This window comes from Montipora foliosa, chromosome 12, assembly GCF_036669935.1.
Source record: "Montipora foliosa isolate CH-2021 chromosome 12, ASM3666993v2, whole genome shotgun sequence".
NCBI classification, from domain to species: domain Eukaryota; kingdom Metazoa; phylum Cnidaria; class Anthozoa; order Scleractinia; family Acroporidae; genus Montipora; species Montipora foliosa.
This window is the reverse complement of record NC_090880.1, coordinates 2218638-2245149: the sequence shown is the minus strand read 5'-3', so window position 1 is coordinate 2245149 and position 26512 is coordinate 2218638. Positions and strand designations below refer to the sequence as shown.

Sequence of the window (26512 nt, the reverse complement as noted above, 5' to 3'; positions counted from 1 at the left end):
ACCATGGAAACCTACAGGTTTCGATGCCTCTTAACCGACGGTTTGCGCTAACCAAGCTTCAAGCAGCCTTGTGCCCCAAACAGTTGTATTTCGTTACAAAGCAAATGTAATATCGATAAAAACATCTCCGGTATGGGAGGGGTAGAGAGTCACAAAATGCTTACTTGAATTTGGGATCTGTTGCATGTAAATAAAAGACCTTTATTATAATTTTGAGAATAGGTGTTCATTGAATAATTAATTTTTTATGGCATTCAGGCAACTGGGAGAGAGAGACCTATTGTAAGTAGCCACTCCTTGCCATACCTACCCAATTTGACGTTGGACAGCATGACTTCTTTGGACTCTGGTAGTGAAGGTGGGATGTTACTACATATGAACCACATGAAGTTGAAGTATGTTGTATCGAAGACATGTTTGTCATGTAAGAACTGAATGTTATCATGCCATATCCAGTCAGCCAGCTCCTGATTAAGCTCAGTGCTGGTCATTTCAGACAGCATATCTTTTTGGTTGGGATCACACCGTTCATAAAACAACATGTAAGCACTGTGTGTCTTCTCAAATGAGAAGTCCATGAACTTCTCAGTGACTGCATCATAGGTCTTTGTCTAAAGAATAAGATTGATTTACTTGGTTATTCATTCATCAAGAACAAGATTGATTTATCTTATTACTTACTGGTTGATTTAATTGCAATTTTATTTGTTGCTAAAGATAAGGGACAATAATAATTCTTGATCAAGAACATACTTATAAACCAACCATTTTAGGGTTCTGTCACGACATGACTTAAAAAATATGCACTCGGTTATAAGACGCACCTTGATGGCATTTATGTCACAAACTGAAATTCTTGTCACAATACTTGGTTGTTAAATGCATCTCAAATAGAGAAATTGGTTCAACTCATTGCTAGTTTTGCTGTCTCAACTGAAGATTGCAGTGTAAGTCAAGAAAATTGGCAGAAGGAAATTCAACTAGAATTTAGAGAAAAACCTTTAAACCCTGCTGTTATTAGTACTTTCTTTATTCCGGGTGTTTTTGTTGTACATGTACAATGCTAAGAATCGAAGGCCATCATCATGAACGTTGGTGTGAGGCCACCATTTTTGGTTTAACATACAAGATGGCAGCAAAGGATTGAGGAATCATCCCTGCACAAGTTTTGTTGCAAGAAGATATTAGTCTAGAAGATGCTCCTTGACTTTAGATCACATTAATTTTAGGACCAACAAGCAATTTCTTTGAGAAAAAATGCTGGGCGTTAGAACCGAAAAACTAAGGTAGTTAAAAAAAAAGAGGAGAGCACTTTGGGTAATCACAAAACTAAAGAGAAAAAAGGAAAAGAAAAAGAGAACTCTCTATACCGTCATTTCACCTCCAAAGCATTCAGAAGCAATCTGTGCAGGATCAAAAGGCTTCACTTCAGCATCATTAAACAAGAACCATTGATCATGCCCTTGTGGTGCAGAGCGGTCACGAATAAAGCTGTAGTAATGACCTCCTTCAGCAGTGCCGGTGTGAACTACCACTCCAATCAGCTGATACCAGTAACTGGGATCCCGTTGAGGGTCTAACACACAACAAGAATGATTCTATCAAAAATGTAAACTGAAAGTATATACCACTTTTGTTGATAGCTGGCCTTTTATCATGCTGTCAAGATAACAAAGCGTGGGGTTTTGAGGTAGGACCCAAAAACAACCTGAAAGGCTCTGAGCCAACAAAATAGGAAAGCATGTCTGGGACTTGAGTTCCAAAAACTCTTGTGGGGAATTTGCAAACATTGTCTTTTAGTATATTATTTTGAAGAATTTCATGCCCTGATCCATTTTCCTTTTGGAGAAACACCAACCAGAGTTCCAGGGATAGAATGTGAAGTGGATGCCACGGCTTTAAGATTACTTGAAATTATTTATGTTGTCAAAATTAACATTTATATGCACACTACCTCAAGTTAGGGCAGCATCAATTTAATTTCAGTACCTTGGTCCTGTTTGTCACCCATCAGAAACTCCTCTGTGTATGGTGCCATGTTAAGTTGAAGTGGAAATGAGAAATGTGTGTTGACTTTCTCCTTCATCATGGTCACCATATTGAAAGCATAGCGCATGGTGTTAAAGCAAAGTATACGAGGAAGAACTTTGAAACAGGCCCTAGCATAGATCAAACAACAAAGCAATTAGTGCATAATCCTAACCAGAGCAATATTTTGTGAAGAGTAAGAATCCCTCAGCACAACCGGCCCAAAAACTAATAGACTGTATGATTCACCTGCTGAATTTGTGTTAGCATTGAAAGAGAAACGGGACAAACACTCAAGAAGTAAAATTTCTTCTTTTGTCTGGGATATCACATGAGGAGTAAATTTAAAGCAGCTGAACAAGTTGGCAACACACGCAAGGGTCTAGGCAAGGTTGAAGAAAACCAGCTTACAAAGCATCCTTCTTGAAAACCCGCTCTGGTGGGTTGGTTATGTAAGATTAGCAACACCTGGATCAAGAAATCATATGAATGGAAATTCTGGTGAAGGAAGCCCATCGAAAACCTGAACCTCTACCAAACAAGAACTCAATACATGGCAGCTAAGCGAGAGTGAGACGTACTACCAGAGGAAGTGGAGGAAAGATCTAAGAGCATCCACAAGAGGACATGCATGACAGCAATGAACATGTACCTCACAATAAAAATTAATAATGGCGCGTGTGTGGGTAATTGTGAAGAAGAGCTCCCCAAAAAACCTGTCGGCCGACTGTCGGTCAACTGTCGGCCGACAGTTGACCGACAGTCTACCGACAGCAAACCGACAGGTTACCGGCAGGTTAAGAAAAAAGAAAAATTGTGGTAAAAATCAGCAGTTAACGTGACATAACATTCCGTACTCGACAGTCATGTGATTATCCTAAAAAAGCTTTACTCAAAGCAAGATTCCTATGAACTTTTGTCATTCTAGCACAAGAACAAAACAACAATTTACACTGTACTTCATATCATTTCCCTCACCTTTTCTCTGCTCTGACTTTCTTTCCACACTGAGAGCATGTGTACATGTTATCTCCATCCAAAGTGTCTTTGATAGTCACCTCATCAAGGGATTCCTTTAAAATCACATAGATGATCTTGCTCAGTTCAAACTCCATCTTTTCATTATGACCATTTAACAGCAATTCAAATTATTTCAGACCACAAGTTTTCTCAGAGAAGCAAATCTTCCAACACCCCATTATTATACATGTACTAACACCAAACATTAATTTCCAGGGATGGGACCGGAACCATCATTAATGGTTCCAACCAAAGACCTCTTGCAAAAGAATGATCAACCATAAGCCGTGTCTCAGGACACTTCACACAATGTTCATAAATTCAAAAGAATCCCTGAGAATTATAATGATCACAAAGAGTTGGGCATTCAATGTGGAATTTCATAATTACATGTAAGTTGGTTGGCTTTCATAGAATTTTGGGACCTCCTTAATGGAGGGTAAAATTTGACATTTTTACCCCTTCCCCACCGGACAGTGAGCCAGAGTATTTTTCTCGTCGATTGAGGGGAACAAAAACAATTGCTCTGTTCTCCTTGCACAGGTGTCGTTAATTATTTTGGTTCATTTCTTTTCTTTACTTATTTCAAGCAAAAGAATTAATTTTTACGACAGATGGCACAAAATTTAATTGCAAAAATTATACAGTTGCAAAACTCAACGAATAATCATTGAAATAACTGGAAATCAGAACTATTTTCTGGCGACAATATTGTTCTTTTTGACGTTACTAATACTTGGAGATATTATCTCCCTCAGGCTTATCTTAACCCCAAGGGTAAACAAAGCAGGATACGGTAAAGGTCGTGGACAAGTGACTTATCCATCACTTTTATCACTGCCTCTCATCTAAAATGTTGAGCTGAAAAAAAAGTAAATATAAATGAACAATATGGCAATGCAAAGCTGCAACATACATAGAGGCTCTTCATGTCTGCCACAGTACATCGAACAGAGTAAAATTCCTCTCTAGTCTTGCTGACATGTACACAATCCTACAACAAAAGCATGATAAACATGTAAAATAATAACAATCCCCATTATTCAACCTAACCGTTCATTACTCATGGATTCTGTTTACTTTACTGCTTCAACAGCATCAATTTTTTTTAACCTATCTCCAGGGCAGCCTAACTCCTCACTGTCCTTTACATGTACTTCAGTCTGAATGAAGTTCTGTAATTTGTATTGCCCAGTTAGATATTAAATCAAGTGAATGCTAAGAATAATGACTACTAGTATTAATAATTCATACCAATTAAGCTTGTGGGATACCATCAAATCATTACTAAAGAGTTACTTTGCCTACAAGAACTTCATCTGCCAGTTTAGCTGGCACACATGAGAGGCTTATAACAACTAAAAGACAACAGCACAATTGTCAATTCTGTTAATGATAATTATTCAAAATGTTTCACATCACAGTTTTCTTTGACAAGTTGTTACCTGTAGTAACCCTAACCCTAATCTGCATAATTTTTATCCTTACCAGTGATACAACATTGTTGCTGATCTCCCCACAGAACAAATCTCTAACCAAAACTTTCTGAAAGCACAAAGAATGCACAGTTAGGACTTCAACCAGGCTTTACAGAGTTGCTGCTTTCAGTTTAAACTTTAGAAGTTATTGTTAACGATTTTATGAACCAACTTCAGAGAAAACCTGTTAAGTAAAATCTAACTTACAAAAGTGTGAAAAACCGTACTGCTTTGTTGCCTCATTTCTTGTTTATAACTTATTTTGGCCCTGGAGATTCTAAGACATTAAATTTTGTTGGCTGTGTCTTCATGATGTTTTGGTTTCATTTCCTTTCAAAAACCTAACAAAAGTGGCACCCAAAACTGTAAGGAAAAGGCAAGAACCCGCTATTTAAAAAGATATGAGAACAAGAAATGTGTACCGGAAAAAAGCACTATCATGAAAATTAAGGTATCCTTTAGAACTGGCCCAGTACATAATATTTTTCACTCATCACTCAGAGAAAACATGAATCATACTGTCAAGTATTTTGATTTCTAGTAGACAATGAAATCAACCAAATAAAGAGAGAAAAATCATAACATAAGGGCTTCAGTACCAGAGATGGAGACATTTCTTCTATTTTGCCAATGAGATCAGTGAAGAACTCTGTCATGTCTTTCTGTTCACCAGTGTTAAGTGGCTGCTTGTCCATTGTGTAAGTCCGACAGAACGTTTTGGGGTTATATGCCTTTCTCTCGCTCGCCTTTCATTTTTCCAAGAAAAGAATAGACCAAGTAAAATTAATAACAATTTAGTTATTTGGCAACCATAGACAGACACTGTAAATTTCACGAATCAAAGTGAATCACATTTACACTGACATGGACATGACCTATTTGTGCTTTCAGTGTACATAGCACGAAAACAGAATTATCAGATGATGACGCCTTTTGGATTCAAATTAAAGAAAACAATGAGAACACTATGAAAGTGTATGTGGAAAAATCCTAAACTGACTTGAGGAAAACATTAATAAGTTATAATAATATACATGAGAGCAGTGCAGTTCAAGTGTAATACAGTGCAAAAACTGTAATACACCACAGTACGACTGTAAAATGCAACACCAGTAAAAATTACACATTGAAATTCTGGATTATGACTGGCTAATAAACAATACGGTTTTGTATTTGAAACAATTTACTTATGCTTATTTATTCCAAATTGCACTTGAAATCATGTCATTACCTATACTAATATAATGTGTTAAAAAATGTTGTATCTGATCTGATTTTAAGAATTGGTAAAAAATAGTCTTAAACTGAATTTTTGGTTGCAACTGCAGCTTCTTCAGAGTAAAATATGCAGTTCTAGGAGAGTAAAGTAACTAAGAGAAATTTAGCAGTCCTTGAGTCAAGGGACCAGAATGGCAACTCTTTTGAGAAGTTTCCTCAAGAATGTCAGAAAAATATAGATTTCACGAGCAAACAATAGCTCTTCTGTCTCTCCTTCCTTGTTCTTTTCGCATTTGCATTGGATTTTGTTGTGTTTGGGTTCATTTTTTTTGCTGTCCTTTGCTGAACAATGACTAAATGAGTGTTCCCCCAGGGGTTTCATCAAGGTTTTGTAAACAGAAGGGAATGGCTTCCGTTCATTAAATGCATCCTTGTCTTTTGCCGAGTGCCAAGATTGCAAGGAAATTCTTTGGTGCCAATTGTTAACATTCTTTTCTAAAATCTGGACATAGTTGACCCAACTGTCATGGTCCGTGGTTTCAGCGTGGTCTTTAATTGCCAATTCTCTATTATTGCATGTGCCTGGTTTGTGTTCACTACCACACGAGTTATATGATCTTTTTGTTTCTCCAACGTAAGTGAAATTGCCAGACAAGCACTTAACTTTCACCCCTGCAGGGCTCGAAATTAACGAAAAAATCCACTCGCAATTTTGCGACAAGATACGAAAATTTAGTCGCAATTTCGCAAATTTTAGTCGCAAAATCGCCACGCTGCATTGTGTTGTCAGCGGTTTAGCAAAAAATATGAGCCCGCAATACTTGTGTGTAAAGAAACCGCTGAAAATGGCGAATGATTGAAGGAATGGAGCTGTGCACGTAACATCGCAGCTAAATTACTCTACAATTACACTATCTGAGAAAATTCACAGCGAGAAACAAAACAATTTTGTCATTTATTTCCTTATTTCTTTATTTATTTTAGTGAAAGTAGCAGCAAAAGTGGCAACTGCTAACCCTTTTGTTTCGAAAGAGCGAAGGTGACAACAAGTCGCAAATTTGCGACTTCTCCAGATGTTTTAGTCGCAAAGGGAAAAATTAAGTCGCAAATGCGACTGTATTGGTCGCAATTTTGAGCCCTGCCCTGTGAAAGAAATTATAACTCCCAGATTAACTATAGTAACCCTGTGACATCTCCACCCTTCAACCCAATTTCAGTACTTTTATAGTACTTTGACTCAGTGTTAAGATGGTAAAAACTATGAGGAAAAGCATTTCAGTTATGTGGGCGCTCAAAAAAATCATATAAATACCAACCATGAGGAAACAAAACATTCTTTGTATTTCACGCAAAAGGACTTCATGTTTGAGATCACTTGTGACCTAAGAGATGAAAATTAACAAGAAAACTAATAAGTTACTGCAACAAGAGGGACAAAATAAGTTGGGCATTAATTAATGGCGGCAGACTATCCTTAGTTAGTATATCTCTATAATAATTATTGTGCATAAATTATCTAAAAAATCCTGCTGTGCTAATTTAAGGACGTTCGCGCCCATTGCTACTGCGCATCTTTTTGCACATGTCACGCACACGTCATGCATCGTAGACCACGCAAGTAAACACGATGCTAAAGTCGCAAAAATTTTCCACAAGAATGGAACATAAAAAGTATGTGGCATCATGGGATAGCTGTGGACCCAGGTCTTCTCGGAAATGTCACGCAATGGCGTGACAGTACGAATAGACAATCGCTTTGAGAACTTCGCAGCGACTTTACTCTCTTGAATGCTCGGTGACCCCCATTTTTCTTTCCGTAGATCACTTCCTTTCTTGATTTTGTCCATTTTAACAAAAGACAAAAAAAATCTGTACGTGAGAAGTTACAAATATTTGGCCTTTTATGCTCTCGTGCGACCGAAGTTTTCTTTCTTAGACTAATATGTATCGTTTTTCAAGGTCTATTTCACCTCAGAAAAAGACATCAGCTGCAAAGGTTAATTAAGTTATATTAGTTATGTTGAACTGAGTACGTTTACCTGATCTAAATTTCACTCACGTAGCTTTTTTATTGCTGACAGTTGTAAGCCAAGATCGTCTTAAAGTAACGCAATCTTCTAAAAATGCACCTCATGATCTCGAAAACGAGCACGGTGACCCCCCATTTTTTTTGCCTTTTTGGCAAAAGTAGATCATTACCTTTCTGCGTGGCAAGTTTAAAAAAAATCTGTACGTGGGAACGTTTTGGGCGCGAACGTCCTTAATTAAATTAAAATTTGCCCCTTTCACGGGGGCCTGTATTTGATACAGATGAGTGTACATGTAAGAGGTATGTATCAGAGAAACAGGCTTATTATTAATAAATACAGCAGCTTTAGGCTTCTTAAGTTTACTTCAAATCTTCCAGGTCTTCCTCTGCATAATAATTTTTTCCCCCATCAAATTAATTAAATCTGACTTTTTTCCAAAAACAAATTTAAAAAATCTTGAAACATGCAGAAGATATTGCAAAAATAGGTTTATTGATAAACCACAAGGGTGTCATCATCCCCTAATAGCATTACTATAGAGGGACTTTTTTCCGTAGCAAAATGTCTCCATCTTAAATAATTAGCATTTTTTTGCTAAGATCCCATGCTTTTTGAAAAATTTCCAGAAGACCGAAATCATTTTTGTCAATGTGAAACATTGCTAGTAAAGCAAAAAGCCAGGAACCAAAACCTGTGTCTGTGTCCTGTGTTAAATACTCTGGTCAATATCATGCAGAAAACAACAAACTCAAGCAACCTCATGCATCAATTTCCACTATGCACAATGAGTTTGATAGGTCCTTGAAATTTAACAATTTTACTCCCAAAGGATTCTCCATAAAATCAAGTACCACCATTTTAGTACATCTGTTTTGAAGGGATGTTATGCAGTTAAAACAAGAAATTGAATAATATTTTACAAACCTTGGAATTAAGAATAGCAGCCCTAGCCTGCGGCATCATGTACAGTTGTTGCATACAAGAAGCCATGTAACACGTAGCTCCTAAATTGATCATTCCAACAAGTCCACAGGGTGAGCGACCATTGTCATGAGGCCAATAGTGCCAGCCATAAGAACGTCTCTTACCATCTGTAGACGACAACAGTACATCAAAGTCAGCACTCAGATGCTGATTGCTTTTCAAACAAAAATAATTTCTTTTTTCAAGATGGTGCAATTGTTTCATGAATAATGGCCTCCACAACGACACATGTTGTGCTAAAGGATGTTAAGTTTCTAAAGAGCTATGTTAGCCATTTGACAGTTGTTGACTTTTTCTAACGGCTGGATCAGCCACTCTAATAGATATGAAATTCTCTTTAACAAATTAATGTGTTGACCTTTCTAACGTCTTGATGCTCACACGTAATGATCTTTGAATTGCACAAGAATTTTGGAAACATGAATGAATGAATTGATTCATATCTTCCATGAAACCTCAAATTTAGTCATTGTTCAGCAAAGAACAGCAGAGAAAAATGAACCCAAACACAACAAAATCTAATGTAAACACAAAAAGAACAAGGACGGAGATACAGAAGAGCCATTGTTTGCTTGTGAAATCTATTGTTTTCTGGCATTCTCAAAACTGTCAAAAGAGTTGCCATTCAGGTCCCTTGACTAAAGGAGTATTAAATTTCTCTTAGTTGCTTTACTCTCCAGAAGCCCTCACCAGATATGTGATGCTTTAACAACAATCTCTGCAGTTCAAGATAATTGTCTTTACAGCCACGTGCCATCTCTAACAGAAGATCAAACGCAGAACTTCTTGCCAGCTAAATAAGAAAAGTAAAACAATGAGAGCTTCTCTTTGGGACTACAACACATACTTCACAGAAAAAATATTAGGTTTGTGGTAGGGTACATATGGTAACTATGCAAAGTTATGATTTCAACTATCACTTCCAAAGAAAAGCTTAAAAGGAAAAAAAAATAATTTCAGTATGATTTTAGTATGGTCTCAGTGCTAACAATAGTTTTGTTGCAACTTATGTGAAAGAAAAGAGTTGAAAAGACCTTGAAGCGCTTGGCTTTATTTCTAAAACAAGTTCTCATTAATTTTAGCAAGAGACAAATTACAGTTACTGTCATCAGTTTCTTCTAACATGGTTTTCATTGCTCTTTTTTACAGCAATTGAGCATTCTTTTCAGCTTAAAATAAATCAACTAACCAGCTCCTTCATTTATTAAAGTCAAAACATCACCAAAACGTTTGCTTTTTTCTCTGAGTATTTTGATACCTTGGATTTACAGAGTGGGAGGTCCCTCTCATCACAGCAATCCTCTGGTAATGCGAACAAGCAAGAATGGAAAACATCACGCAAAAAGTCCTGCAGGAGAAGATTAATAAGAATAATAAATGAACCTATGTACCACTTACCAAGGCAATTACATGTAAATTTTACCACAAGCCACTCTGAAACTGATACTGTAGAGGAATTAAAGACAAAATGACTATCTGATTCTCAACTGAATAGATGGGGTAATTCAGTAAAACGTCCACTTTACCATTAAAACTGTGAAAGCCTTGCATTCAATTTCAGGTCATTTTCATTTCGTTAATAATTTCAGTTCACATCAATAACTGGTCACATTGGCAATGCAAGGACAACAGAACTTGAATTAAGAAATGAAATTATAGATGAAATGAATCATATAACAACTGAAGCTGTGATCATCGTAATTAAGAATGCAATTTTAGCAATTGCGCAGAAAAGCCTGAAAAGTTCAGGACTTCAACAGGATTTGAACCTGTGACCTTGTGATGCTGGTGCGATACTTAAACCCACAAATAACCAGCTCCCAACATCAGTGGCTCCATACATGTAGCTCAGTTGGTTAGAGCGTCGCACCAGCATCGCGAGGTCACGGGTTTAAACCCTGTTGAAGTCCTGAATTTTTCAGGTTTCTCTATGCAGTTGCTAAAACTGCATTCATAACTGCAAGGATCATAGCTTCACTTGATTAGAATTATTTTGAATTCCTAACTGTCAGTCTGTCCTCAGGCTTGCAAATTACTGTCTATGTAACAAACCTCGCCTTACTTTGCTCATAGATTTATCAATTTGATCATCCTTGTCAACTTAATTAACACAAAAGATGAGTCAAAAGTTAATTTTGTTTCAATTTAGTTCTAGATTCCAACTTTGGAGTCATGTTTTGAAATAAAATAAAAAAAATTCTTTTATTACATCTAATACATGCTGTTAGACCAGTTTTCAATCAAGTAACGAAAGTAACTTTGTGATACAATCAAAACACTTGCGGTCCATTCTCCACCAATGACAGCAGAAAGCAAAGCCAAAATAATTAATACTGGGATCATTGGAATTTGCTTTATGTACCTTCCCAAACTGGGCACTGGCTCCACATTATTTGCTGTCATGGAGTTTGTTCAATTGACTGTCTGAGTCTGTTGTCATTGGCCGCTCTACCTACTTTGGCACTCACTTGAAAACCAGTAATACGCCCACTTTCTCTTCAAGCATGATAAATTGTTAAATGCATTAATTTTATTAAATAATTGAGTGAATCATTTAACTCTGAATTGAAATCTATATCATGTTCGATGCTGTGTGATCAATCCGTATGCATGACATGACTAACTTGATCAATAAACTATGGAGAAAACATCTCACCTTGGGATTGGACACACTCGATCTTCACTACGTTTTTTTTTAAACTTTAAAATTAATACTATCACTTGAAAACCAGTAAAACCCATTGTAAACATTTTACTGAAAAGAAACTGAAATACCGTAGGCCTTTCAATTTTTTTTATACAAAGTTTGCTCGTCTCTACTTCTGAAAATGAAATTCCAAGCAACGGTGCAGTTTTTCCTTGCTGTCAATCACTGTGGTAACACCAAATGTTTCAATTAGCTGATTTCAATCCACTTTGTCTCTCTGCTTTTAATTGACCCATGTCATTGCTGATGTCATTCACAGCAGTGAAAGATGAAACCACTGATTGGAACTTATGAATGTGCATATGAAAGGTGAATTAATCTTCTCTTGAAGTCACAAACTAAATGAGTAGTACACATGACAAGGGCTTACCAGGCCAGCAGGAGACATCTTGAATGCTGGGTCATGTCTCATAACGGCTGTACACAGCTTCAGAACACCACTTAGACCTTCACTTTCATAACTTCCATATTTTTGTTTAGTGCGTGGTTGACTATCAGATAATAAAAAAACATCTACAGTGTTATGCTGTCTTCATGTGTGACTAACAATAATAATATTATTATCATTAAGGTAAAGTCAGCTTACAGGCCTAGTGGCCCATCAGGCCGGAGCTTATTCCCGGTTTCCATGGCATGAAGCGACTAGGAGTATTTCTACTCCTCCCTGGATGGGATGCTAGTCCATTGCAGGGTTACCCCCAGCATTTTGCTGGTACCCATTTATACACCTGTGTTGAGAGAGGCCAAAAACACAACACAATGTCCCCAGCCAGGTCCCAAACCTAGACCATTCGCTCTGAAGTCGAGCACATTAACCATGAGGCCACCGTTACTAATTGGCAATTGTCTTGATAACATGAATAATCCAATTTTGTGAAGGGTCACTTTGACAGAGTCAAATTCTACTCAAAACCCACCTGCTTCTAATGTAACTGGCAAGCAATTTGGCCAATGAATCCAAGTCGACATCATGGCCCTATAATGGGCGAAATTTAACATGTTAAAAATGTACAACATATTCAAATACAATTACAATACAAACAATCTTTATTTCCAGAGGGATACACAAAAAACCAACACCTAACATAATAATGAGCTGGATGGAGTTACATGTAACTGGGAGTTGATTTTGACGAGAAGCGAAAACTGGAAAAACCCTAGATTTCCAGTGACTGGCACTTGTACATCACAAGAATTAGGTGGATCATAAAAGTACAGCAACAGTATCAACAAGAACGGTTCAACGCTGCCAGTGACAGTGCTCGATAGGAACACCTCAATGATACACGACTTAAACCACTATTTGTTTGTCACAAATTAACATCACATTGAATGACAATAGTTACAGTACTCAGTACTGTTTTCAGTAATGTAATCGTCCAAAAAATATTAATAAGATAATGTAAATAAAGTTGGATCCAGTTTGCTGCTTATTCTTGCTTTTTCATAACCTTAAAGGAGAAGTTCACTCCAAAATGACAATCCTTTTTTAATTGATTAATAGAAAGTTCATGAGGACGATTAATAGAAAGTTCATGAGGAGAACAGCTTTTAAACAAAATTTCAATCTTGAAATAGCTTTATAACCTTGTGAAATCCTTGTTAAAAATACCCACACGCAGGCCGCCATCTTGGATTATATGTGACGTCATTGAGCTCAACCAGAAGTTTTGCAGGAAGCTTGAACACACAAAGCTGTCAAGATTCCTCTTCGTATTCCAGTCATGCCTTTTTGTCAGCAACATAAATTGCTCAGATACGTCAGACAGACGAAACACCGTTCATGTTGTTCACATTCCGAGAGAAAAGTGGGATCAGCTGAGCTCATTGACGTCACATATAATCCAAGATGGTAGCCTGCATGTGTGTATTTTTAGGATTTTACAAGGTTAGAAAGCTATTTCAAGATTGAAATTTCGCTTAAAAGCTGTTCTCCTCATGAACTTTCTATTAATCGATAAAAAAAGGTTTGTCATTGTGGAGTGAACTTCTCCTTTAAAAACCGTTTTCCTCACAGATGATCACCAAAATTAATTCTAGGGACCCCCCAAAAATGCTTTGAACCCCAATTTGGCCAGGCATGTAGGTCACAGGACCCAGATTTAACAATCCTAGTGCCATCCCTACATGTGTAAATACACCCATCATGCTAACATGATAATTACCAGGAGCTGTCTTGGAAAGAGGCTTAAAGCACTTTATTAAATGCAGACAGGTTAATTAAAGTACAGGCCACAGGTCACAAGTCACTCATTAAAAAACCTTTACTCTTGATAAACTTGCTAATTAGACCTAAAATGATTTTAGGCCTAAAGTTAGCCAATTTGAAGGGTTTGGGTTGCCTTTAAATTAGTGTACAAAAACTTCCAACGACCTGTAATGAGTGATCTGTGAAATGTGACCTGTGTTTTAAAACTGCCATAAATTTAGCAATGCAGGACTAACTACTGTAGTTCTAACTGATGGGAAAAAAAAACTGATCACAATTTAAAATAATTATCTTTTTAAACTGTGGTCAACCTTTCTATCATAGTAATCTCCACCTTTTGGCCACCTTCCGACGTTGGTAGACCATCAACAAGTCTGCACAGAATGGAGAAGTACTCTCTGGCACCAGACTCCTGTCGCCTTCCATGAGAACTTTCTTTTGATTGAAGTGATTGCGCTAAAGGAAGAGAATCTAAAAGGGCATCCATAAGCTGTATAAGGCAGGAGTTTTCTTTGATCAGGCTAAGTCTGTATAGTCCACGACACGCCTCAAATCGAATGGTGGGCTGAAAAATGAAAAACACTGAAACTTTCTAATTACCCTAACATCCATCCAGAAATTAGATGCATGCCAAATTTTGACATCCAACATGAAGTGTCCCTTTTAAGTGCCCCTGTGACCAAAAAATCAATTCTTACTTTCTTTGAATTTCAAATCTATGTTAACTAAACACTAAGCCACTAAAGGTTTAAGCCTTGATTTAAAAAAAAGACACTTGTTTATTTTAACAGGAATTTTCCTATTTTTGGTCCGCCATTACCAACTTTAAGATCTTGAGAGAGCGGGATCGAAAAGACAAACTACTGAAGGAGATGCAATGTTTTTGAGTTACCTCTTTTGCCAAGAGCACCAGCTGTTGTAGCCACGGTTTGAAATTGCTTTGCTGCAAAAGCAAACTTCTTACAGTACCATCGGTGAAGGCGGCAGATACCAGCAGGGATACTGCATGATGTACAACTAAAGAACATATATATATTCATATACTCATTATCTCACTTTCATTGATTACAAGTCTTACCGTCCTCTCTCCCTATGGGGAGTGGCCAATCATTTATTATGAATGATGTATTTAAGAAATAGAAAACATGTACCATGTTTCTATCGAGTTATAGGAACATGAGTGAAAGTTTAGGAGAACGAGAAATGCTGTGGGAACATGAGCTTTTTTGAGTTCTCACAAACTCTCACAGAAACACCGAGTACATGTTTTCTATTTCAGAAAACAACCCGATGAGAAAAAGGAAAACAGCTTGTTAACTCTAATTATCAAAATGTAAATTATCTTTGCTCATGCCATCACTACGTCAACAGCTCATGCTAGTTCTGTGTCTCCATCGAGTTATAGAAACACGATTTTTAACCAATCAGCGCGCATATTTTCTTAGGACTGTTTTCTAATGTACTATATTGAGAGCCTGCTGCAGAATAAGATCCGATATAATTCATAACTATTCTTCATAAAACTCACCCTCTCCTCCACTAATTCTACTTTGACCTCCTCGAATCGGCAATGTTGCTTCATATGAGATGTGAAGAAGTTTCTCCAGCAGCAAGTTTACGTTTACAGTAGACATCAGATTGGAAGATAAGCATTTGATGCAAATCACTTCCTCTTTATCAGTACTTTTGTATCTAACACGAAATTTCCCATCCTTCCTTTGAAGCTGCAGTTTCTTTGTGTCACTTTCTGATGGTGCAAAAACTTCATCATCTTCATCATTGCTGCGTTTCATTGTCCCAAATTCACAAATAAGTTTCAAAAGATGTGCCAGACATTCCTGATGCCACTGTGAATTCCCTTTCACTTCCAAACAACCAGACATTAGTATTTCATACAAGTGCCTCAGACCTCCCAACTCAATGAATTGATATCCCCAAGGGAAACCTTGACCTTGCAAAACTACTATGTTCTTCTCGTCCTCATTTTCAGACACATCAGAATCACTACTAAGCCTAGAATAGGTTGGTGACAAAGGTGTTTGTGCTTCCTTTGAAGAGTTGTGTATCAAGTCAATTACTTGGAGAGAATATAACAATTTGTGTGGAAAGTTTGGATCCAATAATGATTGCCAATTGTTGTTTTCATCCATTTTATTTTCATTGCTTGTCCTTTGATCCACTTCCCCATTGTTGCTCGAGTCTTCGCATTGAGAGTCAGAACCTTGGCCAACATATCTCAGCTTGTTCAAAACAGACTGGTTTGTTGGTAAAAGAAACAGCAGCTCCCAAGCTATGCCACAAAGAAATTCAATCCGGCTTTCCATTAAAGGAAGCAAGGGAGGTTTCTCCTCTGACTCCATTTGTCTTGACGTTTCCACGTCTTCCTCAACAGCAGTACTATTCACAGACCTTTCAGAAAACTTGCAAGAATTTCCTAAACTCTTTTCAGCTGTGCTGGATGTTTTGTCCACAAAATGATCTAAGGCTTCCAAGAAGGCAAACAATTGTCCAAAATATTGCTCCTGTAGAAGAATTATCATCGGAGTGGAGTCCCAGTTGGGTGATGGAAGAGAAGAAGAAGGAACGTATCCAGAGTCATGGTGCCGCTCCCTCCTCACAGCTCCAACAGACACAAACACCAGCTATAGAAAAAAAAAACGTAAAATTAATGATATCAAGCTCCAATAGGAGGCTCCATAAATACACTTTCCTTCAAAACAGGCCATTTCCAAGTTCATGTAGACCTGCCTCCTCTTTGAAGTGAGAAGTTTCATTCATATTAAAAGTAGAACTAACTACCATCATAAAAACTTCCCACTTAGACTCGCTGCGAAGAGGAGGCAGAAATGGAAATGGTCTATTGGCATGGTTCTTATTTTAAGGAAATATCAAATACAGTATCTACCACTGCAGCATTCTCTTGCTAAGACTACAATCTTGGACAAAAAGGGTTGAGAATATTAAAAACAGGGGTTCCTTTACCCACAGCACCCTCAATATTGCACCCTAGCAGCCACCCCCCCCCCCCCCCCCCCCCCTCCTGATCAATGGCTGATAATCCCAGGTTCGACATGCTTTGTTTCGTGTAGCAACAATGATCGGAGAAAGCTTGTTTTTCATACTTGTGATCATAGTCCGAAATAAGAATTTTCTCGACAATTTTGTCCAAGCTTGTAGTTACATCCTCACTTGTATTGTAATTGCACATTTTGTGTGGCTCCAGGCCTCTGACAATAGCAAAGGATTAAACGACCCACTGAAATAGATGCATGCTTACTTAATAGGCATTTTACTGATAACAAAAAATGCTGCATGAACTGTGCCCAAAAATTGGGAAGTTTAAGCACTTTTTAGCCATGGACTTTTCTTGATACTATAATAATAACATTATTATTTTCATGTTGCTAAGTATCTTTCACTATACAGAAGATTGAGTTAATTTTTTTACAGTGATATACTAAGTGTATTGTGTATCTGAAGAAATTTTTGGTTAAGTTCTTTCAACTAAAAATTAATTCCTACCGGGTACATGAAATGAAGCGCTTTTCTCTGCAATATGGCAAAAATGGCCTAATTAATTTTTAAGAACAATGTTTGGCAATAATAATTATTATCTGGCAACATGTTTAACTCTGCCAAATTACAGGGGTATGTTGCTTATGCATAGGACCATGTCACAAATTAAATTATTTTTGTTCTTGTTTATACCTGCAAGTCTTTGAAACCAACTTCAGCCAGACTTTTCTCATCCAAGTCTGGGGTCAGTTCATGGCCTTGGGATAGGAGTCTGAAGGGGGGATGTAGCTGAGGAGAGAAAGGCGAAAGAGGTGTGTGCTGCGATGCACTATCTCCCGTAAACTGTGGTTTCTTCTCAAGTTCTTCCTGTTTGCACCAAAAGGTCACTTCTGCACGGAGGTCTGCAACTAGATCTGAAGAATTCATCTCAAAGGTTCCCTGCATGATAGTAATGACATATTTTTTAATTTTTTGGGCACAAAAGCATAAGGTGATCTAGGCACATTACCATAAATAATATTTATTTAACCCTTTGACAGCCACCTGCAACAGAGACTGCCACTCCAGGATCGGGCTACACAGTCATACAAGATCGTGCCCAAATCCCCAGTGCTAACCATCGCCTCTTCAAGACGAAGAGGCTAATACTACTACTAACCCTTTGAAACCCAAACCAGCCTAAACTGGCCAGACTGTCTAATGCCAGACAATTTTACTCATAAATGGGGAACCCCTGGGAGTCAATGCGTTAATCACTAATGTCCCCATTAACCCTTTGACACCCAAACTGGCCTAAACCGGCCAGACTTAGTATTTTACTCTGTGAACACCAGACAATTTTAGTCATCAATGGGGAACCCCTGGGAGTCAATGGGTTAATCACTAATGTCCCCATTAACCCTTTGAGACCCAAACTGGCCTAAACCGGCCAGACTTAGTATTTTACTCTGTCTAACACCAGACAATTTTACTTGTCAATGGGGAACCCCTGAGGGTCAAAGCGTTAATCACTAATGTCCCCATTAACCCTTTGACAACCAAACTGGCCTAAACCGGCCAGACTTAGTATTTTACTCTGTAAACACCAGACAATTTTACTTGTCAATGGGGAACCCCTGGGAGTCAATGCGTTAATCACTAATGTCCCCATTAACCCTTTGACACCCAAACTGGCCTAAACCGGCCAGACTTAGTATTTTACTCTGTAAACACCAGACAATTTTAGTCATCAATGGGGAACCCCTGGGAGTCAATGGGTTAATCACTAATGTCCCCATTAACCCTTTGACACCCAAACTGGCCTAAACCGGCCAGACTTAGTATTTTACTCTGTCTAACACCAGACAATTTTACTTGTCAATGGGGAACCCCTGGGAGTCAATGGGTTAAGCCTTATTGAAAACAAAGTCATAATAATAATTATTATTATTATATTATCTATATTTAAATGACAATTGTTGTTACAATATTACATTCAGTTTAATAAAACTAAAATCTAAAATGTTTTTAAAGTTTTAGGCTAAATCCTTTCTTTAAAAGGTGCAATTTTAGGTGGTACTTAAATCCATTAATACAGCACATCAGTCATCTGTCGACTTTTGACAGAAAAAGAGTTCCAAAGCTTTGGAATCATAGAACACAGGTAACCATCCATGCAAACTTACAGTGCGACGCACCTTACCGTGGCCACCTAACAAAGTTTTTTAAAACTTACGCACCAATCAGGGTGTGCGAATTTGATTGACAGTCACCCCTCCTTGCAAAGTTTGCATGGTTGTAACTTGAACACCGTTTCATGGGTTGTTGAGTTGATGTACTTATGTACACGTTGTTGTCAAAATTTAATGTGAAAGTTTGTTGGGTGGCCACAGTTAAGGCGTGTCACATTGTAAAATAAAAAATGGCAAAGACCAAAGGAGTATTTCTGGGCAAAACCAAAAAAGAGAGGAATACATGCAGTATAATCACTACATGCAGTATAATCACTACATTTACCTTGTCTGTAAGACCAGCAGGCTGGCATATCACCCTTATAGGATAGTGTTTCTCAGTCGGCCTCTGAGCTATCTGCTGATGGCATGTGATTCCTCGACCTTCTAACCACCAAAGCCGTAAATGAAATGCAAATCTGCCAATCAGACAAAACAGACATAACATCATTCTGGGTACATGGGGTCAGAGTGAAAAGGAAACTCCAAAGAACAGCGGAAAATACTTTATTCTAGTGTACCAACCTTCTTTTAAAACTCTCAATATGACTTTTAAGAAGTAGTAGTCCCCTCTCCATTATCTGGAGGTTTTGTTCCTGACACAAACAAGAAATTCACTTGTTACAGAGGCAAAGTACTGTATAACAATACTAGAATCAGTGCTTCCCCATAGAAACGCATTATGTACAACCACTGGGCTGGCCTGCCTCATGTAATACGGACCAGAACTTCACCTTGACAAACCAAGCCAGCCAGCCCTGCTCAAGTAATTGACCCCTCAATAGTTGTAATGAAAATCATTGGAGAGTGACTGGAGGGCAAAGCATCTGTTACCCTCACAAATCTTTCTGAAGTCAAGCATCTGCAACAACTCATTTTTTAAATGATACGAGACTGTAATTTTGCCTGACAGCATATCCTCAGCAACTTCATTCATTTCTGGAAAAATTGTTAGTTAAAACTAGCTAAATGATTGTGTGTTTATGAAAAAAGGATATCACTTGACACATTCTTGCAATTTTTGGCTATTTGCAAACGTGATGGAATGATCAGTCAGAGTGCCGCATTATTAACAAGGAAAGGAAGATAACATGTTGGGAAAAAGTATACTATGTACCAGTAACAAGTGATTGAAACTCGAAGCAAAAAGCAAAGGGGGTGTTGTTTGTGCTGTTCAGAGTTACGCTGCAATGACTGCCTCTGTGTTCAGCACCACAGAAAGTTTTGCCAAAAATAAACTTGTTTACAGTTGTCGCTAAGGTACCTGGCCTATGAGTGACCCTGTTTTGATACAAACCTGTGTGCTTTTGTAATGTTCATAATGGACTTATTAGCCTTACAAAAACAAATTTACATGATAAAAGCAGTGGGGGTGGTATCAATACAAGGTCAACGGCAGCCCCGCAGCCATTCATAGGCTAGATCGCTAAGCAAACAACTGTAAAATGGCCTAATATGGAGTTGTGAGGTACCACAGGAAATTCAAGTGCTCATCAATAATTGGAAACAAAGCTGTTTTCCTTGAACAGGTTTTTTTTGTTTGATTGAATAATAATATTGTTTAAAGAAGTCATACATTCATCAAAAACTGCTTATTGACGAAAATCAATAATTATTAGTAAACCCAAATAATACCATGCTGAGATGCTTTGAGGCTGTTGCAATGATCGTCATGCATCTGCCAATAAATTCATCCTCGAACTTAAGACCTCCACCATTAGCTGATTTCAAGAAAAGAAAAGACAATGATGAGAACAGAGAAAACTACATCAAAAGGTTTTGTGATGAAATACAATCCAGTTTGGGGTAACTGTGTATTTTCTTGGCCAAAGAGTAAAATTCTTTTTAATTAGTACTTGTTACATGTAGTATGAAATAATTTGGGACAATGTTACATTATTAATTTTAATAGGAAATCACAGCAGGCCCCAACTAAGTGGACTCATAGCTCAGTTGGTACATTACATATTTACAGCATTGCACCAGCATCACAGAGGCCACGGGATCAAATTCCATTGAAGCCACCAGAGGTTTTTAGGTGTCTATAACAGACGATAGGGAGCTTACAAAACGACGACGCCGACGACGCTACCAAACAATAGGTTTGGTGAGCAAAAACAATGGCTCTGCAAGTGCGTTTTACATTTTGGTACATTTCTTTGCCATCATCTCCTAAATGACGACATGAAATGACCAAATTCAAGGTTCTGTGGAGGACGTTGGCACATGACGATGAATTTTCAGTTCTTTCTGTACGCTTCCAACCCACTCATACCAGTTTAATTCCTCAACAGTTACTACACATTTTTAACCCAAAACGACATGAAATAGTTTCGTAGTGATATGAATAACGCGAACTCGTATTTTTAAATGAAGTCCTCGTAGCCGTCGTCGTCCTCGTTTCGTAAGCTCCCTAGTGAGTGTCTGTGTGTGTCACTTCTCCCCCTTGTCTATACCTGCACTTCAAATTATATACATTTACTTCAATATTACTCTTCATTAAGCTAAAAGACAGAATACTGTAAATACCCACAGATAAGCCGCACCTTTTTTCCAAAAATTGTTCCTAGAAATCGGAGGCATGGCTTATCTGAGGGATCATTTGAAAAAAGTATCATGAATTTCATTCTCAGGCTGCTTCCGGTGTCCAGTTTTCCATCGTGCCTGGTTACTAAGCTACAAATGATCCATTCACATTCTTATTGTAATTCTAAAATCTGTGGAAAAACTGTGTTGAATGAAGAAATTCCCATCAACAAGTACCAGAATCATACTTCAAAGTTGGTAGAAACGATGTTTATTGTATTAAAGTGCTAAAATTGTGGGTAAGACTTTGAAGTATTTCCTGTTTCAATGGCCCCATTTTCACGAGCGCTTTTTCAGGTCGCTTAGCGAGTGACAACCGAAAATTCCATGAAAACAGTTGCTTTCCCAACTTAAAATTAAGTGAGTCAGCAAATTTCAATGGAACCCTGATTAAATTTAAGCCACCAAACTAGGTAACTTAAGGACGGTGCCTACTAATTAAAGATATTTTTGCCCCGGTATGTGATTATGCAGGAAATGTAGATCTTAGCAAGAAAATTGGGGGTAACCACGCATGTTTCAAAGATAATTCATGAATAATATTAATTAATTTGTAAAAAGCTTAATTATCTCTCAAAAATGCATGGTTACCCCCAATTTTCTTTTTGGATACGAAGAGTACTTACTAAGATCTACTTTTTCAGGATAGTTTTAAACTGCGCAAAAATATCCCTGTATTAGTAAGCATCACCGATGGGAAATCCGAGTATCTCGAGATGCGCAGATCGTATGCAATAACAATAGTAGGCATCGTCCTTAAGCGAGTTGGCAATTACTTTCAGCCAATGAGGAGTCGTTTGCTGTTATTCAAATCAGAAATACAACAGGCATGCTATTTTTAGTATCTTTATTATTGTATTGGCACATGCTCTCTCCTCGTTTAATCTTACCCATGAAAACACTCATCACTCCCTTAATGAAGGCTGCAAACAAACCACTTTCAGGAACGTTAAGTGAGACAACGGCTGTTGTGAAAACATGGTTAATGCTTATAGGGAGTTAACGTTCGATGAACAGCGGACCAACAAGAATTCTAAAGACTCTAGTTTGGATTTCTTTTGATTTCTTTCAAAAAACTCTGTTTTCCAAAATTTTAGTTGCTAAATTCAGGGTGATGTGGCTTATCTGCGGGTGTTTACAGTACATTTAAGCCCAAAAGCATGAAATAATGATACCATCTTACTGTGAAACGCTGTGCCACATGCCAAGGTTGGCAAATCAAGGAAAGAAATAAAGCAAAGTGCATTTTACTCTGGACAATCTTATCCATGTGTAATTAAGTACACCCCCTCCCCCGGGTATTACCATTGATATAAAGGGAGTTGAGATATGAAATTGCTGCCCAGCTGACTTCCGTGGACCTGGCCTGCACAGCAATATTCCATAACTGATCAATTCCATATAGCTAGAGAAAGAAACAATGCTTTGTTACTGAATGTTCCTCAATGGTTAAAGAGGCTGTGTCATGCAAAATGCTGTAATTTCATGACACCCAAATTGCCCCAAAAGTAGAATGAAACATTGCAACAACCACTTTAAACTGTTAAACAACATAAAAGAAATACAGCAAAAGGAAAGAGATACATGGATAAGGACAAATGGACAAGATTGAAACCGATTGCATTTCAGTAATCTTGAAAAAAGGTCGGGCCCACGTTTTTCAAGTTTATGGCAAATTGGCTGGATAAAACTTGGTTTTGCTCAAAATCATCTTGTCTTTATGTAACAATAATTTCATCAGTAAAGGAATTGCCTTTACCATTTTCGACTTTTAAACTCGTGCTTAACTAAACATTTCCCGAAACACTCTAAACTAATGTGACATAGCCCCTTTAAGCAACACTGGATTTTAAACCGAAATACGTGAAGTACAATACACACAAATGACATTGTATGTAAAGACACACTTGTGGATAAGCCACAATGCTTTCAAGGGTGACTTTTTGGGGCCAATTTTTAGGTCATAAAAAGTCGAGTTACATGTATACATGAGTAAATACAGTAATCATTTTAATTTACTTGTATTTGCCATTGATTCATGTGGACGGGGCCTTTGATACATGAATGTATGTGTGATCTTTACAGGAGTTTGAAAGTAACTCCCAGAATATATATCACTAGACTAAGTTAATTTTCAGCGGAGGAGCCTCTGTCATAAATAATCAATCAGCTGATCGACTTTTATCAGAAACCCATGAGGGTTGAAACGTGTAACGCGCGTTCACAGCTTCCGAATATTCAGTGCGAACTGATTGGTTGAATGTTTCAGTGCTAAGTACCATATTTGGAAACCCCTCGCTCTTGTTGTTCCAAATATGGTACTTAGCAAATTGAATATTCGGAAGCTTGTTTCCCAGCACACAAGAGGCCGTTACATGTTTCAACCTTATGGGTTTCTGCTTTTATTGATAGTATGTCATGCCAATGATATACAATGTAGAGGATATTACATGTACGTGTACATGGCCGCACAGAGATATGAGTGAAATATTTTTCAACATGAGAAGAGAAATTTCATATCACTTAGCAGTCCCTGTAATTTTTTTTTATCCTATAAACAATGAAATACCAAACCATTTTTTGTAATCGCAATGTATAATGTAGAACAACAGCATAACTTGTTCTGCAACATAGCAACGGTGATTTTTCATGTGTGAAGATAACATGTGATATTCATGTGTGAAGATATCACATTCTCCCAAGTCTAGAAAGCTCACGAGGTATTTCACTGGTGTTTATATCAAAAACTACAATAATTTTTTTCGTTCAAACCTTTGAAGACTCTCGTGGTTAATATTCAGAGTGTTTGAACATCTTGTTAAAGTTGCTGGAGAAGGTGCAGACCAGTCATGGAAAACTTTTCTGGTGGCAAAGAAGGAAGCTGTAACAGAAGAGAAATACAAAAATAAGTACTATTAACAACTGCATCACATTGTGCACTGATAAACATGAGGAAAAGGAAGGGAGGATGGTGCAATACTAAACTCTCCAGAAAAGTGCTTGTTGATAACACTACAAAAAATATTATGTGCCCTACATGAGGTGCTTCCTTTGTAATTCCATCAGCCAATGGCTCATTCTTTGTCGTTCCTGAAGATCCTTTCGGGACCTGAACTACAGCCAACTGAACATACATTGATTGATGATCATGCATTGTTTACTTTCTCTAGCTCAAATTGCAGTCAGCTTTGTCACCTCTTTACATACCAACAACGCATCTTCAAAGGTGCGAAAATGAATAACAAAGGCCAAATGAGTTGAAAAGAAACTAGTTTACAAACGTTCATTCTCAATGTGTTGACAATGCGTTTGATGGTTTGCTCATCTTTGAGCCGTACTGTATAAACCGTAGGCCCTGTCTAATAAGTCCATCGGGATGTGAACCCATTGACCCCCGGAAGTGAGTGAACATTTTACTCTTTTAACGCCATACAATTTTACTCGTAAACTGGGGGTGTCCTAGGGCCGCTGAGGGGTCAAGTAGCTTAATTCTTTGGCGCCCAATTAAAACCGGCCTAAACCGGCCAGACGATTTTACTCGTCAATGGGGAATCCCTGGAAGTTAATGGGTTATCACTCACTCAAATTAATGTTTGAGAAGAGTAGGGGATCAGCTGTATCGCTGCCAAGACCCTAAATAACAAACAAACAAACAAACTACTTCACATCTCGAGGACCAACATTACTAATTATAATGCTTGCACATACATGTATAATACAAAAGCTAAAACTACATTTACCTGCATTAAGTATATTTTTTGCTTTCATTTTGCGAAAATTGGGAAATTTTGTGAAAATTTATCTGTTATAGTTGAAACAGTCCCACCCTTATAATCAGGTTTTCAAAATGTTTTTCACAATAGAGGTTTTGCACAGCAGCCATGTTGCGTAGCAGGAACAATTTAGATTCTTTTTCCCATGGGAAAAAAATGTTCTTTCTAATGCAAAACATTTTCACTGTTCCTGCCATGCAAAAAAACTCTATAATTATACATGTAAAATGTTTTTAATTAAAAGCAAAAAAAAATCATGAAGGTAAGTGTTCAATATGTATACCACAGAAGATTGCCATTACTATTATACCTTTTCTGTAAAAATATATTGCACTGCAGATGCATCAAGAGCATGAAACTCATTGCTCTGAGCCTGCTGTAAGAACCACTCTAACGTGTCATCTGATGACTCTGAATCGCATGTCAATAAGCAGTGCCACAACACATCCACTTGGCTGGCACTCAACTCTGTCAAGCAAAAGCACTTAAATTACATTGATTTCTTACTGCTGAAGGCATGTTAGACTTGACAAATGTTTTGATTGAGTTTTTCCCTTGCAATGGGAGCAAAAGAAATAAAAATTACACAAATTGTTTCTCCATTTTTAATCAGGCCAATGCCCCAATTCTTAGCATAGATAATTTCCCATAATTTTCGTTCAGTTAATTCAGAGAAAAATGATGAAAACTAAGAAATTAATGTTACCAAAGCCGTTGTTTTAAGGTGATTCCCTAGAAATCTGATTTGTCACAGATTTCCCATGAACCCTCACACACTGTTGTACCATGTCAGGAGATGATAAAAATGTACTCAAAAGAGGAATCGCTGTGCTTGTTTCTAAGGTACGATGCTGATGAATACGGCTATTTAAGACACTTGCGACAATTGCTGCGCGTTGGACAAATTTAGCTTGATTTAGTGGTATCCATGATTTAATGCAGAGCCTGGTGTTATTCTACGGTTAATTCACATATGTACTTGAAAATGTATTTGAATGCCTTTGTGAGTACTTAATACTCCGAAATAGGTTCTTTGACTTGAGTGTAGGCTGTTCGACTCGTAATGGCACCTTCCGTACAAATTATGAAATTGTTAAAAACTAGTAATACATGTAGATTTTGCTGTTTTTTTATACTCTCCCGAAAAAAACACTGTCAATATGAATTCAAACAAAAAATGGGGGTCACCATACTCAATCAGGAGAAAATAGCCATTGAGCTTGGCGTCAACGAAAATCTGCCATTTTATCAATG

General features: G+C 37.6%; 1 protein-coding gene and 1 long non-coding RNA gene across 3 annotated transcripts in view; both read right to left on the bottom strand.

Moving 5' to 3' along the window:
- LOC137979214 (ubiquitin carboxyl-terminal hydrolase 34-like) overlaps positions 1 to 26512 on the bottom strand; it is a 113819-nt gene that overhangs the window by 31712 nt on the left and 55595 nt on the right. For both annotated transcript variants that reach the window (XM_068826418.1, XM_068826417.1), the window contains exons 27-39: positions 12383 to 12441; positions 11836 to 11956; positions 10017 to 10106; positions 9449 to 9551; positions 8699 to 8865; positions 7061 to 7126; positions 5126 to 5272; positions 4537 to 4593; positions 3965 to 4042; positions 3007 to 3101; positions 1990 to 2159; positions 1371 to 1576; positions 311 to 611 (exon numbers count right to left, since the gene is read on the bottom strand). In XM_068826418.1, the coding sequence (XP_068682519.1) occupies positions 311 to 611; positions 1371 to 1576; positions 1990 to 2159; positions 3007 to 3101; positions 3965 to 4042; positions 4537 to 4593; positions 5126 to 5272; positions 7061 to 7126; positions 8699 to 8865; positions 9449 to 9551; positions 10017 to 10106; positions 11836 to 11956; positions 12383 to 12441 (1660 nt within the window). The remainder of the gene's footprint in view (positions 1 to 310; positions 612 to 1370; positions 1577 to 1989; positions 2160 to 3006; positions 3102 to 3964; positions 4043 to 4536; positions 4594 to 5125; positions 5273 to 7060; positions 7127 to 8698; positions 8866 to 9448; positions 9552 to 10016; positions 10107 to 11835; positions 11957 to 12382; positions 12442 to 26512) is intronic.
- On the bottom strand, positions 20534 to 22847 carry LOC137979215 (uncharacterized). The gene is made up of 2 exons (XR_011118267.1): positions 22791 to 22847; positions 20534 to 20620 (listed from the first exon to the last, which is right to left on the bottom strand). It is a non-coding gene; the product is annotated as an uncharacterized lncRNA (long non-coding RNA).